Source organism: Vespa crabro, chromosome 2, assembly GCF_910589235.1.
Source record: "Vespa crabro chromosome 2, iyVesCrab1.2, whole genome shotgun sequence".
NCBI lineage: Eukaryota > Metazoa > Arthropoda > Insecta > Hymenoptera > Vespidae > Vespa > Vespa crabro.
Genome location: NC_060956.1, coordinates 14,441,658 through 14,463,231, shown reverse-complemented (window position 1 = coordinate 14,463,231; position 21,574 = coordinate 14,441,658). Strand labels below are relative to the sequence as shown.

The 21,574-nt window shown below is 26.3% G+C and overlaps 3 protein-coding genes across 3 annotated transcripts; all 3 read left to right on the top strand.

Annotated features, from left to right (window-relative positions):
- The first annotated feature begins 1,407 nt into the window (after positions 1-1,407).
- Positions 1,408-11,179, top strand: LOC124421595. The gene is made up of 8 exons (XM_046956956.1): positions 1,408-1,716; positions 4,922-4,965; positions 5,073-5,519; positions 5,619-5,861; positions 6,036-6,212; positions 6,289-6,382; positions 6,657-9,268; positions 9,359-11,179. The coding sequence occupies exons 1-8, from the start codon at positions 1,641-1,643 to the stop codon at positions 9,518-9,520; spliced, it is 3,855 nt and encodes a 1,284-aa protein (XP_046812912.1). The 5' UTR covers positions 1,408-1,640; the 3' UTR covers positions 9,521-11,179.
- Positions 11,180-12,032: 853 nt separating this feature from the next.
- On the top strand, positions 12,033-12,955 carry LOC124433144. Its single transcript, XM_046982815.1, has 3 exons — positions 12,033-12,264; positions 12,360-12,472; positions 12,543-12,955. Exons 1-3 carry the CDS (start codon positions 12,094-12,096, stop codon positions 12,898-12,900), a joined length of 642 nt encoding a protein of 213 aa, XP_046838771.1. The 5' UTR covers positions 12,033-12,093; the 3' UTR covers positions 12,901-12,955.
- Positions 12,956-14,544: 1,589 nt separating this feature from the next.
- On the top strand, positions 14,545-20,126 carry LOC124433050. The gene is made up of 3 exons (XM_046982574.1): positions 14,545-15,338; positions 16,127-16,242; positions 19,657-20,126. Exons 1-3 carry the CDS (start codon positions 15,168-15,170, stop codon positions 20,015-20,017), a joined length of 648 nt encoding a protein of 215 aa, XP_046838530.1. The 5' UTR covers positions 14,545-15,167; the 3' UTR covers positions 20,018-20,126.
- Positions 20,127-21,574: the final 1,448 nt, after the last annotated feature.

Genomic DNA, 21,574 nt, shown 5'->3' with positions numbered 1-21,574 from the left:
AATTCTAAAATAACTGAGATGATGTTCCATTGTAACGTTTAAGTTCTGAATGGATTCCTATGCAATAGATCAATTGAAATATTAAAGTAAAATGTATGCAACGAGAGGGTGGGGGCGGGGGCGTGTCTCAATAGTTCTTTTTAATGAACGATTATGACACGTCATCATAGATAAAATTTCTATTAGGAACGTATTTCATATAAACTATTGACGATTATTCTTTTTTGTGCAATAGATCGAATATCCTTTTAAAGTAACTATTTCTTTTTTATTTCCAAAATTAAAACCGTATCGTGTTTGATATTTATACAATAAAGAAAACATATAGTAGTCAGAGTTGCTATTTAGGAAAAGTTTAATAGAAAAAAAAACAAACATACGTGTGGTGAATAAGTAAATAAATTTCAATGAAAGGTTTCATTAGCTTGAATCATTTCTATTTCGAACAGGTTAAAAAGATCGTAAAAAATTGTGATCTCATAAATATGATTTACTTAATCTTATTAATAATCGTGTCAATAAATCAAAGACTCTTGATGTAAAACGTAAAAAGAGCTTCCTAATAAATATATGTGACACATATGTTGATAAAAGTAACGTTAAAGTTATTCGATTATCAATCCGAAAACAGCGAATCAATCCGAATTAGGCGCCATCTGGAGTTTGAATGCCGAATGAATTTTAGCGAAAGCGCCCCTAACGGTAGACAACACTAGTACATGCGTGTACGATAAGTGATGAACATTAGAAATGTGGCCCCTTCCTCCTGATGATAGGCTACATTCTTTACCTACATGTACGAAAAATCTTTGTATGTATACATGTGAATGATCATTTGATTCTTTATAATGTTGGATGCCCGCATTATTTGAAGAAGGAAAAAGATCACTTGTAGTAAAAATTATTGGAATTAATAAGGCTTTTCACACAATATGTTCAAATTTAATTTCCTTTTTATTAAAACATATCAAATCGCTTTCCTTCATTTCCTTTTAAATTCGAGTTGAATTGTTTCTTTTTTTTTTACCTTATTACATTGAGGCATTGTGAAGAATTTGTTCAACTTTTTCAACAAAGTTACAATATTATTATCAGCGTATATAAACAATTTGTTAAATTAAAACTATCTGCATATGAATGATCGATCGAAAAGATAAGAAAAAAGAAATTAAATAGTTTCAGGATAATTGATTTGTATCAAATTTATAAGTTATGGTTCATAATAAATGGAAGAAATACAATGTTATGACAATCTTTTCTGATTGAATTCGATGCTACATATACTGATTAAAAGGAAAAAGTAAATTTGATATTTGAAAGCGCCGCGAGTGGTTTTCGCAGGAAACTCTAGTTACGAGAGGGGGTGTAAGGTTGTTGGAAAGGGTGCTCACGGGGTGGAAAAAGAGGGTGTCTTCCATAGGAAAGGAACGTAGGAGAAGAGGCTTCGTCTCAGTGCGCGTTCGGCCGTTCTCTTTACTACTTGTCATCGGTGAATGCGTATACACGCTCAAAAAGATAGGCGGGAACATCGCGAACCTGAGCTTTTCAATATGATTTTAAGTTACGTTTAATCGATAGGTAGCATTCGCGATATGATTGAAACGAAGTGATTGAAAGAGAGGAGGAAACAGCTGAGAAGCATGAAACGTCCAACGTCTCCTTTCTTTTCCCCCCTCTTGCAATTTTTCCTCCTCATTACAACAGTTATCATCGTCGGTGAGTTTTTCTCTATTTATTGAAGAAAGATGTAGAGAATAATTTAGTTCTCTCTCCCTCTTTCTCTTTCTCTCCCTCTCTCTCTCTCTCTTTCTCTCTCTCTGTCTATCTATCTGTCTGTCTGTCTGTCTTATATTTCGTTTTGAAAGGATGAAAATTTTACAAGGTCGACAAAAGATATATTCGATGACGCAGTTAACATCTATGGACTCTACTATGCCCTTTCTATCGTATATCTATGGACAACTAATTTGCGGAAATTCAATCGTAGGCTATGATAATAGTGAGACCGTCCGATGTCACGGTCAGTTAGGATATCTTAGGGTAGGCCAATCGAGAGCCTACGCAAATACCTTCGTATTTTTGACGACGTTAATGTCGAACATACAACGAATATATAACGAATAAGATTACCTTGTATCGATTTAACGATTAATACATCTCAATTATCTTCGATGATTCATAAATGTTTTTCCCGAATGGATGAAATAATTTTTTTCTCATCCCGATACACAATAATCGAGTTATCGATAACCGTATTAGCAGGAAAGGTACACAATCATATCATCTAGCGGGAATTCGATTTTCGAGAAATTTGTTATTGCATCGATGCCGATTACTTATTATGTCTCTGATGTAATCATTCCGAGAACGTTAATCTATTATGTCATATATTTTTGACTTGTTTTCTATTTTTCAGAAAAATAAAGCATTACTTTTTTTTCTTTTCGTTCGGTAATATCTACTTGATGAATAAAACTAACGAGGATGCTACGAAAGAGAATTGGAGAATCATTGTTATACCGTAGTAGTTGGGTTAAAGTAGGTCACGAATAATGAGGTCCGCTTAATGGATGTCGAGCTTCGTTTTAGTAAGAAAGGCACGGCGAAAAAGAAAAAAAGAGAGAGAGAGAGAGAGAAATAATTCTTGGATCACATAAGATGCCTATAAGGCAATCTCTGTAAAATGGGGTGTTTTCTCTTACTCTCCATCTCTCTCCTCTCCTTCCCTTACTATTTAAATCGAGTATCGAATTCATATCTCAAGGGAGGAGCAGAACAGGATAAAAGAAGATAGAAAGGATCCGGAAGAGAAAGAGAAAAAGAGAGAGAGAGAGAGAAGAACAAGAGAAAGTAGGAAGATGAAGTAAAAGAGTTTGTTTCAAGGACCACATCGGCACGCTCGATTCTTTCAGAGGTCATGAGATCGATATTAAGCCACTGCCCATAAATACAGAGGTTCCTCACGAAAGCAGGCCAAGTCGATGTTTTCTTCACTTTTGAGTCTGACCCACTTTATGTTTTTTTTTTTTTTTTTTTTTTTTTTTTTTTTTTTTTTTTTTTTTTATTGAAAGCTAATCATAAGAAGTTTTAGCGAAGAAACTTCGGATCTTTTTATCGTTGGTTTAATCATTTTTTTCTTCTTTCTTCTTCTTCTTTTTATATATTTTTAATTATCGACTTAGTTGAGAATTTTTGAAATAACGAAAAATTCCAACGTTTCGATAAAATATAAAAAAAACTCATATGGAAAATAAAAAAGAAAAAGGAAAAAAAAATGTACGAATGGATGAAATTTAATGAATGTCAGCTTATCTGTGACTATTCTACTGTAATACGTTGTAATGCAACGCATACAAAAGTAGAAAACGGAATTCAAAGAGAAAAGTATATTATTAAACATGAGAACGAAACTCTACGTGGCTGTATGTTCACTACCCGATGCGTGGGCATAGATATTTTATTTCTTTTATTAGTCGAGTATAGTTATAAAGAGAAGCAGATACCGATGTAAAAATATCCATGTTTTTTTTTCTTCGATCATGTATATTCAAAGAAAGGAATGATTTTTCTAAAGTCTAAGAAAATTTTATGAAAACCAATTTTATGAAAGTAATAGCGAGGAACGTCTAGCATCTGTTGGAAGAGATCCAACTTTTCTTTGGAGAAAAGACGATCGTGTGGTTTTTATTGTATGAATAAAGAGAATGTAGAACATTCTCTTTATTATCAGCAAGGTCTTCTATTCAATTATTTTCATCTGTTATATCGGAGCCATTTATAAAAATAAATGTTCTTTCGAATATAAAAAGTTTATATTACAATAACACGAATTATACAAATAATGTAAAATATTTGTATATTCGAAATTGTAGAAAAAGAAATTCTGATAAAAAAAAATATTCGATAACTATGCAAAATAATAGAAAGTAGTCAATTATGATTTCGAAATATCGTATTCTGATATAATCGTATAAATAATCAGAATAACCAGTATTTTTAATGTAATATACTCTTAACTTTTAACGACACTTATTTATGAATCAATCCATTATATTTTGCTGTTATTAGTGAGAGTACTGAGAAACATGAAATTGTGATTTGAAAGCAATTGTCGATCAAAGAATGGACGTTGTCGGCTTCGCTTTTAGAGAAGGGGTAAAGAAAGAGAAAGAAAGAGGGAGAGAGAGAGAGAGAGAGAAAGAAAGAGAGAGAGAGAGAGAGAGAGAGAGAGAGAGAGAGAAAAGAACATGATGGCGAGAGTTGAACGAAGTGAAGAAGGCTTCGACATAGGTGGAAAAGCGTTGTTATCGATCGAACCAATAGACGGCAAGTCAGGTGAATATCGCGAGGGAGTACTTGGACCTGGCTCACTGGGTTAAAGTGATATGTAATATTCACTGTGACTACAGTTCGGCAAAGTGAACGACGTAATATCTACGATAGTATTCATACAGTTGTCAGATTTTCTCTCAAGGGAGCTATAATATCCTAATAGAATTATTTACTAAGGATTATCTGAAGAAATATTTTTCAAATCTATCTGTATATTGCGTTCTTCTTATCGGCTTTATATTTCTAATCTATCATTGGCAAGATGAGACTATAGAACTTTAAAAAAAATTTCTTTCAAAGAAAGCTTTAAGATATCAAATCTAATCGAATTGACCGAGCTCTTATTTTATTTTCTTTTTGTTCTTATTTCGATGTTTGCGTTAGCATTAAATAAACTTTATCGAATCATCGTCTCTCATATCGATCAAACGATGCTCAAAAACGGCGACAATGTTCGTCGTTTGTGAAGCGCAACGTCCTATTATTGATCGACATTTTCTAGTAGAGTAATGTTTCCAATAAATTAAGTTATGTGCTAAAACATAAAAAAAATAAAGATTTACTTTATTTTCTTTTCTTTTTTTTATAGTTAATGGCAAGACTGATCTAAAATCTAACGTGGATAATACTTCGGTGAGTAATTTATACTAATTGAAAGTAGGAGATCGATTTGTATTTTTTTTTCTTTCTTTCTTTTCTTTTTTTTCTCTTGAATTTCTTATCACGATCGTTGTCGTCAGATTCTCGTTGCAAAGAACAGTGGCGTTAACACGGCGAATGACTCTTTGAAGCACGTGAGAGATTCCGATGAGAAAGGAAAAGAGGAGGAGGAAGAGGAGGAGGAAGAGGAAGATGATGGAGATGGCGATGGAGACAACGATGGAGACGAAGAAGAGAAGGAGGAAGAAGATGTTTCGGGAGAGGTTGAGGAGGATGAATACGAAGGAGAGGAACGAAACGAATATGAGTATGAATTGAGAGCCTTAGCAGAATCTCATGAAGCAATGTCAAAAGATGAAACGAAGGATGAGACAAAAGATGAAAGAACAAATTCTAATACGAACAATTCTTCGACAGTGAAAAACTTTGAGTCGCATGAAAATGTCCTTGAAAACAAATCTGACGAAGACATAGCTTCCAATGAAGCTATTACCGATGAACTATCAAAGAAACACGAAGACAAAGAGGTTGGTTCGTTTAAAAAAAGAAAAAAATAAAAAAGAAAAATGGATGAGAAAATAGAAAAAAACATATAAGAAACTTCCTTCTCTAACTTTTTTTTCTAGGTAGCAGATTTGTTGAAGTATAAAAAAGAAAAGGGCTTGCGAAAAATAGAGGAAGATGGTCTTAGAAAGAAAAAGAAAAAGCGAGTACCAACTGTGAAGAAAGAATTGAGCACGCAGAAAGAGATTCTTCTTGCTGGAAACGAGACACAAGTTTTAAAAAGTCTCGTACCTTCGGAAGGAACCTTTAATGGTTTGAACGAGGAAACTGATCAAGTGAAGAGAAGAGATTTTGGAAGAAACGAGGTGAGAAGCGAAGATAAATCTTTTTGAGCGTCCACTGCATTCAGATATGTTAACTTATTCATTTTTTATGATTTAGGTTCAGGTATTATATGTCAGAGAACTTTTCTTTTTTCTTATTGCAAGAGATTGATATCAGCTGATGTTATTATTAAATAATATTTTTTATTCATTTAGCGAGCAAAGGATAAAAGAACGTCTATCATTCAAGAGGATTCTTATCGGAATATGTCCAACGAAATGCCAGAAAAGTTCGATAATAGACATGATACTTCAGCGAAAAATCTTAAATCGTATTTTTTAAAAAAATGCAAAGCCGAGCAAGAGAATAAAGATAAATTGCACGAATTGAAGGTAAGAATCGTTCAAAAAAAATTCCGTTTTACTTGTCAAATCGAATTTTTTCAATTGTTGAGATTGTTTACCGTAGGATCAGGAAGATAACTTAGTGAAATGTTTATTGAAGTTTAAGGCGGAATTAGTTGAAGATTTGGAATTATGGGATAAAGTACAACAGTTTTTAAGTAAGTTAATGAACGTAATAATTATTTAATTTATTTAACAAAAAAGTCATAAGAAAATCAAAATATCGTTTACAATTTGTATAATTACTTTTGTGATCAATAATTAACTCTTAAAATAAATATATATATATATATATATATATATATATATATATATATATTTTATAATAATTTTCATATATATATATATATATATAATAATTCAATTCTCTAGATAATTACAAAGACATCCTCCTTCCTAGATTAAAATTAAAAATTGAATTCTTCATTTTAGTGAAAGTAAAAGCTGATTTAAATTATTCGAAGAACATACAAGATATTGAAAAGAGAAATTACGATGAACCATTAACGATCTCTGCTACGGTAACCGAGGCATCACAGGATGATTCTCAAAAGGAACGTAAGAAGGCAAAGAAGAAGAAAAAGAAGAAGAAGATGAAGAAGAAAAAAAAGTTGCAAGATCGCCACTCAACAAAGACAATGACTCCGGAGATAGGTACACTTCCGTCTACAATGACGTCGACGACAACGACGACGACGATATCTCCGTCAACAACGACGTCTATTCAATGGCAATTGTTAGCCGAGAAACTTTTTGGACCTCCTTGGCAAGAGAAAGTTCAGCCTGAATCGGATAACATTGCTAAAATTCGTTATTCAGCCGATTCGAAACCAAGAGCGATTACTTCGTCGTCGATTCGACGATTTATCGATCAGCAGGATGCAACAAATAATCGAAAGGAATTAAATACGGAAAGGCAACCCTTGTTATTGCAAAAAGCATACAAGTTGTCAAGTAAATCGAATCCCTTTCCGTTCGAGAAAATAAACACACAACGTAACAGGTTCGATTCGCAAATCGATCGTTTAGGAGAATATGAAGGACCGGAACAAGTCCTTCAACGTCTTCGATTCGGTCAAATAATCCCACCACCTCGAGATTTCTCTCGAGAAAAGGATCAAGAGGATTATCAGGATGACGATGGACAAAGGGAGGAAGATATAGTTCACAATCGAGAGTACAGACCGCCTAATCAGAATTATGCAATGAGCAGAAGCTGGCCAGATATACCTATGAAGTATAATAATTGGCCTTGGAAAGGAGACGGATGGGATGAAAGAGATGGACGTACTATGCCATCGAGTTTACCGAATGAATGGTCTTGGAAACAACCGCAATATAATAATAATTTCTTGCCAGCTCGTAGTAGAACTTGGCCATCGATTAGAAACTATTGGACACCGTTAGATAACGATTATGAAGAAGAATCGGATTTCGTATCGAAAAATCGGCTTGATCGAAATTGGCAATGGAGAGAATCACAAGAACGAAGACAAAGACAGAGGCAGGAACAGGAAGAGAATGAAGACGAAGGACGTTTCTCATATCCGTGGGAATTAGAAGGGCCTAACGTTTGGCCAGGCTCACAATCTTTTCAAGTGAAACCGCCATGGTCGCAAACGGAAAATAATCAAATTTCTAAAACTCATGATAATATCGAACGAAAGACAGTGGAAACTCCATTGTATGCCAAATCAGATACCAAATTCAGACCTTACGAATCATCGAAATCAACGACCAAAATGGCGAAACAATATGGTAAAAGTAAAGTTTCCTTACCGAAGATTAGTATGGCAACTTGGAACAGTTTGACCTCGGATCCAGCGACTTGGCCGTACAGATCCTCGGATACGAAGCCATGGCCGAAAGATGAGAATGGTAAATCGTACAATCCTAATGCAGATTTGGTTAAAAAATTAGGCCTAGACAAAAAAGAGGGTACGATTTGGCCGAAAGAGGAAACTGTGAAAACTTATAAGATATCAAATGATCAATGGAATCCCTTACAAACAAATTCAAAGAATTCGTCGAATCAGGAAAACGAATCCATTGCAAAGTACAAGGTTCCAAAGGATAGATTTGATTTTGGTATTTACAATGCCAAATCAAAAAATATGAAAGATTGGAAGAAATCTCGATCCGAAGAAATTCGTCGATTCGGACCGTTAAACGATGACATTAATAACTGGTATCGTGACAACGAACCAAAAACAATATGGTCCACGAAAGAAGCTTTAAATTCTAACTTACCAAAGATACAATCAGTTGGTGCCTGGATCATGCCTCCTGATAAACCTACGTGGATGCCCTATCGATTTGAACCTCAAAATGATCCTTTCAACGAGAATCCTACTGGACCTACGATCCGACGTTGGTTTGAATCGAACGGAAGTAGCAGCTCGATTCCAACTTATGCAAAACATATCAACGAAGTTGAATTATGGTCTCCAAGACCCAAAAATGTCAATCTTTGGAATAAAGAATACGATTTAACGCAAGACGAATCTAATATTTCCGATCGTGGATCGTTAAAATCGAATAAAATTATTGATTGGCCATCCAAGTTTGAGAACGATTATTCGAACAAAGAGAATTATGCTTTGTGGAATCGGAAACGTAGCTTTGACAAAGGCCAACCTGAAAACGTTGATTTAGGAAAAGGTAATCACGATGTTTCTTCTGGATCTTTGAAAATAAACGAGACGAATATCGGAATAGATAATTCTAAGGAGATTTTATCGTTACATAAATCAAACAACTGGAATAACACTTACGAAAGAACTAACCCATGGCCTTCGAAATGGAAACAATTTAGTTATCATAGAGTTACTACTCTGCCAATCTCGAAACCAGGGACGGTATCGAATTTCTCGGCAAAATCGAGAAACGCTTTTGTTGCTGTCTCCGCGGTTGCATCGCCTAAATACACGATATCGAAAAACGATATCGTAGAATCTCAAAATAATCGAAATGATCTTTTAGAAAAACAATTGGAGGATCTTAGACAACAGAATTTATGGAGTTTAAAAGCAAACGCTATCGAGGTAAAATTAATTTTATAAGATAAAAATAAATCTTATTAATAATTTAGCTCTTCTTCTTATCTTTTATTTTTCTTTTTATATCTTTACAAGGAATCTATACGATCACTGACTCCGATAGAAAGAAGATTGACGATTGGATCGACGATTGAACCAACATTAACAAATATCACGAATTTCACGTCCATGGTACACCGTCCGGAAGAAGAGCTTCCGAAATCTGGGAATAAAGAATACCAGATGCATAATAAATAATCAAATAATGTGGAGACCCCGCGAGAATTTTATTTGTTTTTGTAAGAACTTGATATATATATATATATATATATATATATATATATATATATATATATATAGACGAGAAGTTTAATTAAATTCTTAAATAGTTCCCAAGGATGATATTTTGAAAAAAATTGAATTTTTTAGATTTCGTTGCTTTGCGTTAAAATGGACGAGGTTAATTTACCTTTCTTCTTAACGTACTTTTAATTATCAATTTATATGTTTTAATCGTTTCACTTATTTTAAAATGTGTAGCTTTGTCATATATATATATATATATATTTGATTTTATTACATATATCAATTTTTTGTAAATAAGCTTCTTTAGATACAGATTACGATACCGACAGCTCGTGGCTTATCATAAAATTATGAGAAAAAACGACAGGGTCTCGGCACAAATTAATTGAACGAAAACATTAACCGTAAGAAATGATTAGAATAAATCCTATCATTCCCATTCCATTCGATTCGATATAGACTCCTTAACTCTTCAACATTCCTTTTTACTCGACTCGATTAATCTTACCTAGCTTTTACATCGTAAATTTCATGTATTAACGGTCCTATATTCGTAAAAAACTTTTCGGAATAATAATTTTCATCTAACAATTTCTACTATATGAAATCAGAAATATCGACTGATGTTATGACTTTATAAAATATAAAAGTTTTTAAGCATGAAATACTATGAAAGATATCAAAATGATATTCACGTATATAAAAGGTCATCGAGAAGTGATGTGTATATACGTATAGGTACATATAATATAAACAGAAGATAAATATCAAATAGAAAAAAAGAAAAGAAAAATAAAAAAAGGAAAAATATTACGATTCAATGTTTGATCAAAAATAGTTGTACGCACAACAGTATAGGTATCTACATATACATATACATATGCATATATATATATATATATATATATATATATGTATATATATATATATGTGTATATATATATATATATATACATATATATTTAATTGTTAGAAAAGTTGAAGTCTTGTTGTGCTAATTTATGTTAATATCTAATTCGAAAGACTCTGGAATGATTTCCGTTCAGATACGCGGATTTTGTGTGTGTATATATATATATACATATACAGGCATGTATATGCATCTATATACATACAACGTATATGTCTAAGTATATATGGAGGATATATACGTTAATAATTAACATTCTCATGGGCTTTCCGAGCATTGGCTCGACGTGATCGCATATGCACGATCTTAAATATTTGTCAATGAACAGTAGATCGTAGTTTGATCGATATTTTTAATCCTCGAATGATCTATATAATACTTAGCACAAGAAAAAAACAAAAAAGCGTAACATATTAAGAAATATTTCTAACGTGAAAGTGAAAGAGTCGTAATATGTCGGACACGTTTCAAATATCCACACGAGTTTCGAATGCTCGATGAGAAAAGAAAAAAAATATATATATATATATAAAATATATATATATATCTTTCTCCCCCCCCTCTCTCTCTCACTTCTCTCCTCCCCCTACCTCCTGTGTGTACGTATGTCGTAGGATTTTCTGTTATCAAATCTGTATTTTAATTCGTTTAAGGAGACAAAAGCGAGAATAAATGTCATACGTTGTATATTCTTCATGGCACTTTGTTTTTCGAAGTTTTTATTTTCCCGTTTCCTAAAATATCCCGATTCTAATAGAATGTATAATGGACATTTCCTAAACATTTACATAGAATGAAAAAAAAAGAAATAATAATAAAAAAGATATGATCTTTCAAGGAAGATTATAAAAATAAAACGATATTACAACCGTTTCTCTACGAAGATGCATCATTCGCATCTTCACATTGTTAGGATAAATTTAATATAATCAAACACAATTGAGGTTCGAGAGAATTTTTTTTATGACAGTAATCACGAAACGTCGTCTCTGCTCAGCAATCGTCACATGACGACAATCTTGATAAGCACGAATCTTATGCATATTAATTTTTCTCTTAGAGAAATCTCGAGAAGAAACTAAAGGAAACGTTATGGTAAGATCCAATTGATAAAATTTAGAACTTATCGTTAATAGATAATGAAAAAAATTCTATCATAGTCGACATCACCGAACGTATAAATAAAATAATTCACGATCAAATTCTTTTTCGATATCTTTAAATTTACTTGATAATTACGATATTTTTACGTATTAATATCAAATAAATTCATAGAAAATATTAGATTACTGATTAATGAAAATATAATGTAATATAATTAAAAAGATTTCGATGAAGAAATAATTCATAAATTATTCGTCAAGTAATGATAAAAATTCTTGAACGATGCGTAAATTAGATCATACTTAAAAAAAAAAACGTAAAAAAATTAATAATTCAAAATCATCGATGACCGTTCTTTATCCAATATTATTAAATAGCCAAATCTATTTTATCTCGAAGATAATCTTATCTCGATGAGAGAGTTCATATAAATACTAATTCGTGAAACGTATAAAATTTAATCGACCTTGATTCATTGCTGAATGGAGATTATCATCCGAGTGTAATCGCAATGTTCGTAAGAAAACTTTTGATCGTCTTTGGTTTAATAACCATAAATATCGAAGAAATTTATGGACATGGTATGTTAATGGAACCCGTTAATAGAAGTAGTGCTTGGAGGAAAGGATTTCGTGTTCCACCAAATTACGACGACGACGGTAATTTCTGTGGTGGTTTAAGCGTGAGTTCTTTCAACGTTTTCTCTTTCGAAATTTATTTCGTCATGATGTTGAAGTTTTCTAATCGATCATAATTTCAATCGAAAAAATTTTACAGGAACAAATACAAAACGGTGGTAAATGCGGAGTTTGCGGTGATAATTACATTCTACCACGGCCTAGACCAAACGAGAACACTGGACGTTATGGCAAGGGTATCATCGTCAGAAAGTAATTAAAATAATTCGATAATTTATTTTAATATTATAACGTATGACATTAATATTACATCGAATGACAGATATCAAAAGGGTCAAAAGATTAATGTCGTAGCCCGTTTAACTGCGAACCATTCGGGCTACTTCAAATTACAAATATGCCCTCTCTCGAATCCAAAAGAACTCGAAACCGAAGAGTGCTTTAATCGTTACCCCTTGAAATTGGAGAATGGATCAGACAGATACGTGTTAAAGAGTCACGCTGCCAAGGATTACACCATGAGTCTACTGCTGCCAGATAATCTTACTTGCGAACATTGTGTTTTGAGATGGGAATATTATGCTGCAAACAATTGGGGTGTTTGCAAAGACGGTTCTGAAGGGATGGGATGCGGACCCCAAGAAAATTTCAAAACTTGCTCCGACATCAGTATCTCATAAAATGTATTCTAATTGTCGATGATGTTCGGTAATAAGAAATTTTAGTGATCGAAAATATGTTCTATTTATTTTACTTCCTTTACATCTACTGTTTCATTTAATTATGAATATAGTTATCGATTCTTTTGCTTACATATATTCTAAAAGTGTATCAGAAAAATTCCTGATAATAGGTAATTATAGTTATTGAGTAATATTTTCTAAAAAAAAAAACAACATACTGTAGGTACGAAATAACACTTCTCTTTCTTATTTAATATTAAAACAATTACGTGAAATTAAATAAAAAAAAAAAAAGAAAGAAAGGAAAGTTTTTATGTAGTAAGCAATCGTTATTGTATGATTTATTGCATTTATTAAACAACACAATCTTCTTTCGGCGTCAGAAAAATAATCCTTGCATTTGTAATCGAAAAAAAAGGAAAGAAAAATATTCTTTTTTTATAAAAAATAAAAAAAGATATAAAAGATGTAAAATTTTTGCAGATGGATGCATGGACATATGAAGGTTAATTATATGTTCTTAAATAGATATGTTTTTGATTGCATTGATGAATGCAGCTTGACATTCTCTATAAAAATAATATTAGCCCATACATGTCAAATAATTATTAATTTAAGAGATACTTATAAACGTTTACTTAGCACTTACCCTGCGCTTAGTCTGAGCTTACTCTGTGCTTACTCTACTTTTGCATAATTGTTTCAAATCTCCATGCCTTTTCTAATTCTAAGGATATTCCACGTAAATGAAAAACCTAGCTATTAATAATGTGGACAAAATTTTCTTCTATAAAAATGAATTTATTTATCAATTATTTATTAATTTATATAATTTTATAAATTGGTCGCAATTTGAAATTTTGATTCGAGAAAATATGATGAATAAAGTTCTTAAGAATTTTTTTATAATAATAGTTTATAACAAATGATCAATTAATTATTAATAATGCTTTGAAATAATAGAGAAAAATCTCCTGATTTAAAGCGATGTTTAATTCAAGACTTTACGACTTTTAGTTCCGGAGATATTTCCATGTAAATGGAAGATATTTACTAGCCTATATAATTTTATTTAAATTGGCACGACGACACACTGTCCTATATAAATTTCAAGAATGTATGCGGATCAGCTGGACTATACTATATTATTACTACGAACAGATGTACTGTACGAATTATGAATTAAAATTTTTTGAAGGCGATGTCTTTTGAACGAAAAATTGTAGAAACTTGAAATAAATACCGTTTTCAACTATAATTTATTCTTTATTTATTTAAATATTACAATAACATCAGTATAATAAAATCGATTTTGTTAATAATTTTTATAATTGAATTATTTTCTTTTTTTTCATTACAAGGAAATAACTCTAATGAAATCATTAAAATTTGTATTATAATTATACGAATTTTATTTTATTTATTTAAAATGAATAATAAATAAAAATCGTGAACCAGCTTTTTTAATATAATATCGTAAATAAAATGAATCAAATCTAATTGTAAGTTTAATATACTAACTAATAATAAAACAAATATCATAAATAAAAATACGCTTATATTTTTATGTTCAGATAATTTTGCGATAAATACTGATTAGATTTATATTTTTTTACTTAATTGCATCGAATGATTATTTTTTATGACGTGCAATAAACGTTTATTAGATTTATATTATTTTCCTTAATTGCATTATCAACATTTCTAGAATATTTAACATCAAATGATTTTTAAAAATCTTTTCTCTTCGAAGTTCTGGTTTCAAAATTTATTTGACGAAAACATTATATATCACAGATGATCATATATAAGTGATCAGTAACAAAAGTATCATTTTTTATGACATTTTTTCTGGAATTCCATTTGAAATGTGTCAACATGGTTTTAATAAAATCATTATAAAGTACGTTAAACATATTTCAATATCGTAGATAATGTTATCTCTTTTTCTGATTAGAATTAATCAGATTTTTCTTTTTTTATTAGGATTAATTTTTTTTTTTTTAATGTGTGTATTTTTCATATAGTTTTTCTTTTAAAGTTTATTTATTATCTTATATTAAATAAAGATTTATCTATTTACTCATCCATGTTTTTTTTTTATCGAGTCTCAATTACGCGTATAAGTGATATTTGTCTTATCGACTGATAATAAATATATAAAGATGTCAGTAAGATGTATTTAACTTAAGTTCTTTGTTAAAATAGTTCGTACGTCCTTAGTATTCGAATTAAAAAAAAAAGAAGAAACGAAAAAAAGCAAAATGTATAATTTGCAAATTATTCTTTCGTTCTGTATGGTTTCCATAAATTTGATACAAATTCATGGCCACGGTATGATGATGGATCCGATTAATAGAAGTAGCGCTTGGAAAAAACATTTTCCTGTTCCTCCTAATTTCAACGACAATGAACTTTTTTGCGGTGGTTTTGCGGTAAGACTGTTGTTTTATTATACTTAATAATTTCAACTTATTTCAATGAAAAAAAATAATATGAGAAATTTTGAAATAAAGATGATCATCGGGTGAAAAAATTGAGCTTTCTCGATTACTTAATAATAATAAAAAAAAAAAAGAACAATATAAGATAATTCGGAAACCTAAAGCTTTAATAAAATGCAAATTTAATCGATATTTAAAGTAGAAAATTATATTTCTAAAAATATATTTAAAAAAAAGTTACAATCTAGTAATCTATTTTTTAAAGAGTTTGCTTTAAAATTGTCGAATATATATATATGTACTAAATCATTATATATAAATTTAGATTTTCATATAAAACGGTTAGATTCAATATCTCTAATAGTTTCAAAGATAATTATTTTTTACATTTTTCTTTTCGTTGAAAACTATGTCTAGTTATAGCTCGTTTAAAAAAAAAAAAAAAAAAAAACGAGAAAAATCTATATATTCAAGACTGACTTACATGAGTGCACGAATATTGCCTATCGCCAGGAACTTTACACGTGTTAACAGTTCAAGCATAGGCTTGGAAAACTTCCGAGATAGAACGCCTGTAGATATGTAATAATGTGAACACAAATGTGTTGAAGGGTTGTCTATTGTAAGGCGTAACATCTTTTCATTTCAATTATCAATTATCAATTTCATTATCAATTAAGATATAAATACAATCTATAATTTCTTTTATCTCTTAATAAAGTCCTCTAAGATACTGTACGATTTTACCTATTTTATTACGTTTAATTTATTTTATATAGATTCAATACGAAAAAAATTATGGTAATTGCGGCGAATGTGGTGACGATTGGTCTTTGCCACGACCTAGACCCAACGAAAATGGCGGTATTTATGGAACTGGACTCATTGTCAAAAAGTAAACACACAAAAACATCATTTTACGTCTCAGATTATTATTATTATTATTATTATTATTATTATTATTATTATTATTATTATTATTATTATTATTATTATTATTATTATTATTATTATTATTATTATTATTATTATTATTATTATTATTATTATTATTATTATTATTATTATTATTATTATTATTATTATTATTATTATTATTATTATTATTATTATTATTATTATTATTATTATTATTATTATTATTATTATTATTATTATTATTATTATTATTATTATTATTATTATTATTATTATTATTATTATTATTATTATTATTATTATTATTATTATTATTATTATTATTATTATTATTATTATTATTATTATTATTATTATTATTATTATTATTATTATTATTATTATTATTATTATTATTATTATTATTATTATTATTATTATTATTATTATTATTATTATTATTATTATTATTATTATTATTATTATTATTATTATTATTATTATTATTATTATTATTATTATTATTATTATTATTATTATTATTATTATTATTATTATTATTATTATTATTATTATTATTATTATTATTATTATTATTATTATTATTATTATTATTATTATTATTATTATTATTATTATTATTATTATTATTATTATTATTATTATTATTATTATTATTATTATTATTATTATTATTATTATTATTATTATTATTATTATTATTATTATTATTATTATTATTATTATTATTATTATTATTATTATTATTATTATTATTATTATTATTATTATTATTATTATTATTATTATTATTATTATTATTATTATTATTATTATTATTATTATTATTATTATTATTATTATTATTATTATTATTATTATTATTATTATTATTATTATTATTATTATTATTATTATTATTATTATTATTATTATTATTATTATTATTATTATTATTATTATTATTATTATTATTATTATTATTATTATTATTATTATTATTATTATTATTATTATTATTATTATTATTATTATTATTATTATTATTATTATTATTATTATTATTATTATTATTATTATTATTATTATTATTATTATTATTATTATTATTATTATTATTATTATTATTATTATTATTATTATTATTATTATTATTATTATTATTATTATTATTATTATTATTATTATTATTATTATTATTATTATTATTATTATTATTATTATTATTATTATTATTATTATTATTATTATTATTATTATTATTATTATTATTATTATTATTATTATTATTATTATTATTATTATTATTATTATTATTATTATTATTATTATTATTATTATTATTATTATTATTATTATTATTATTATTATTATTATTATTATTATTATTATTATTATTATTATTATTATTATTATTATTATTATTATTATTATTATTATTATTATTATTATTATTATTATTATTATTATTATTATTATTATTATTATTATTATTATTATTATTATTATTATTATTATTATTATTATTATTATTATTATTATTATTATTATTATTATTATTATTATTATTATTATTATTATTATTATTATTATTATTATTATTATTATTATTATTATTATTATTATTATTATTATTATTATTATTATTATTATTATTATTATTATTATTATTATTATTATTATTATTATTATTATTATTATTATTATTATTATTATTATTATTATTATTATTATTATTATTATTATTATTATTATTATTATTATTATTATTATTATTATTATTATTATTATTATTATTATTATTATTATTATTATTATTATTATTATTATTATTATTATTATTATTATTATTATTATTATTATTATTATTATTATTATTATTATTATTATTATTATTATTATTATTATTATTATTATTATTATTATTATTATTATTATTATTATTATTATTATTATTATTATTATTATTATTATTATTATTATTATTATTATTATTATTATTATTATTATTATTATTATTATTATTATTATTATTATTATTATTATTATTATTATTATTATTATTATTATTATTATTATTATTATTATTATTATTATTATTATTATTATTATTATTATTATTATTATTATTATTATTATTATTATTATTATTATTATTATTATTATTATTATTATTATTATTATTATTATTATTATTATTATTATTATTATTATTATTATTATTATTATTATTATTATTATTATTATTATTATTATTATTATTATTATTATTATTATTATTATTATTATTATTATTATTATTATTATTATTATTATTATTATTATTATTATTATTATTATTATTATTATTATTATTATTATTATTATTATTATTATTATTATTATTATTATTATTATTATTATTATTATTATTATTATTATTATTATTATTATTATTATTATTATTATTATTATTATTATTATTATTATTATTATTATTATTATTATTATTATTATTATTATTATTATTATTATTATTATTATTATTATTATTATTATTATTATTATTATTATTATTATTATTATTATTATTATTATTATTATTATTATTATTATTATTATTATTATTATTATTATTATTATTATTATTATTATTATTATTATTATTATTATTATTATTATTATTATTATTATTATTATTATTATTATTATTATTATTATTATTATTATTATTATTATTATTATTATTATTATTATTATTATTATTATTATTATTATTATTATTATTATTATTATTATTATTATTATTATTATTATTATTATTATTATTATTATTATTATTATTATTATTATTATTATTATTATTATTATTATTATTATTATTATTATTATTATTATTATTATTATTATTATTATTATTATTATTATTATTATTATTATTATTATTATTATTATTATTATTATTATTATTATTATTATTATTATTATTATTATTATTATTATTATTATTATTATTATTATTATTATTATTATTATTATTATTATTATTATTATTATTATTATTATTATTATTATTATTATTATTATTATTATTATTATTATTATTATTATTATTATTATTATTATTATTATTATTATTATTATTATTATTATTATTATTATTATTATTATTATTATTATTATTATTATTATTATTATTATTATTATTATTATTATTATTATTATTATTATTATTATTATTATTATTATTATTATTATTATTATTATTATTATTATTATTATTATTATTATTATTATTATTATTATTATTATTATTATTATTATTATTATTATTATTATTATTATTATTATTATTATAAAGATAAATATAATAAGATATAATAATATAAATATATAAAGAAAAATATAATAAGGAATTATATTCTTATTGCAGATACACAGAGGGCCTTCACATCCAAATTCAAATCAATATAACCGCCTCTCATTTGGGACATTTTGAATTCTCTATTTGTCCTCTAAGCAACCCGAAGGAACTCGAAATGGACGAATGCTTTGCTAAATACCCGGTACAATTGGCCGATGGTTCGTATAAATATAACATCAAAACATACGAACCTGAAGTCTATTCGATCGAAGCAATTCTTCCTCAAGGACTTATCTGTGAGCATTGCGTCCTTAGATGGCATTACAGAACTGCAAATAGTTGGGGTATTTGTGATGATGGTTCAGGAGATATCGGTTGTGGCGATCAAGAAATCTTTAGAGGTTGTTCTGACATCGCTATTACCAAGTAAAATCTATTTCCTTCCTTCCAAATTGTCCTAGATTCTTTCAAACATCACAAATGAGAGAAAAATTATATCTGACGAACTATCTATAAAGATCAGCATAAATTATCGTTAACGATTGTAAAAATTATTTGAAACATCAGATTAAATCTCTACAGAGAAATTTAATTAAAATTATAAATATAATTTTATATAAATAAAAGACGCTTTTCTTAAAGGAAAATAAATAAATTTATGTTAATTTTATTATAACAATTGGAATGTTGAGAGACAAATGTGACGTTAAAAGACTCGTAGTTCTTATTCAAGAACTAATTTAAATTCAGTGATCGTAGGCGCGAGGCCTCGGACGTGTACGTAGCTACGACATTCGTCATAGGAAAACCGATGTTAAAACTTGATGATTCAACTGACATAAAATTTCGTAAAGTCTTGAGTAAGATCAACTTCAAAAGTGAAGTGCGAACATTCACTCAATTTGTTGAACCATAAAATCATATTCTTAGATATCAGATTGATCTCTCAGGAACACCATGATATAAGATTAAGTAATCAATGTACAAGATTATTACACTCACGCGTTTATACTGCTTGCTAACCTAACAGTGAAGTCAGAAAACCCACTTGCTTTTCTTCGCAAATGAACTCTCCTTTTGAACTTAGAGACCATCTCAAACGATCTCGATTGATCTACCGGGTGTTTCCAACGCATCATATCAACCAAGATCCTCTTAGGTAAACAAAAAAAAAATAAGATACATAAAAATTGTATTCTTATTGTTCATCTTCCTTCGAAATCTTCCGAAAGTTTTCGAGCTCAAATTATTTCCTGAGTCATATTCGTGTGAAGATAATTTCGTCAGAGTTGCCAACCAGCTGGTCACTTTTAGAACATGTCGTCATTGATTTCGATCGTTTCCATCCGAAAATCCGCTTATTTAAGAACCTCTTTGCCTATCTTCCTGCGACACGATGCGTGCGAAAAAAGGATTGAAAATATGGATCATAGACGAAGAAAGATATATTGTACGCAAATTTGATTTTTTCGAATTGAAAAATAATACCGATCGATAATATAATTTATGAAATAAAAAATATCGTCTATAGACATTATTACTCATACACGATATACGATAGTTACTTTCGATTTCACCACTTTCCCCCAATAGATTTTAAATAATGTTCTATATATCCAGATATCGTGAGTGGTGAGCTAAATATTAATAAGAGAAATGTTCCTAGAAAACATTTACTTCTCAGTGAATGATAATATGAAAGAAAAGGTATATAGAATGCATTTCCATTTTAATATATTTGTTGATATATAGGAAACATTCAATATCACGAAATTAGAGTAACTAATGATGTTTGTTCATCTACGAGACATTTTTTTTATTAAAATACCTGTCGTATGAAATATAAAGGCAAAGAAAGAATAATAATAATAAATATAAATTAAAATAGAAAAACTTGTTCTTTAATCGAATCCGATCCTTGCTGATTAACTTAATTGCTTGAATGTACCCATGAGAGAAAAGGTAAGATAACGAAACGTTATAGTAT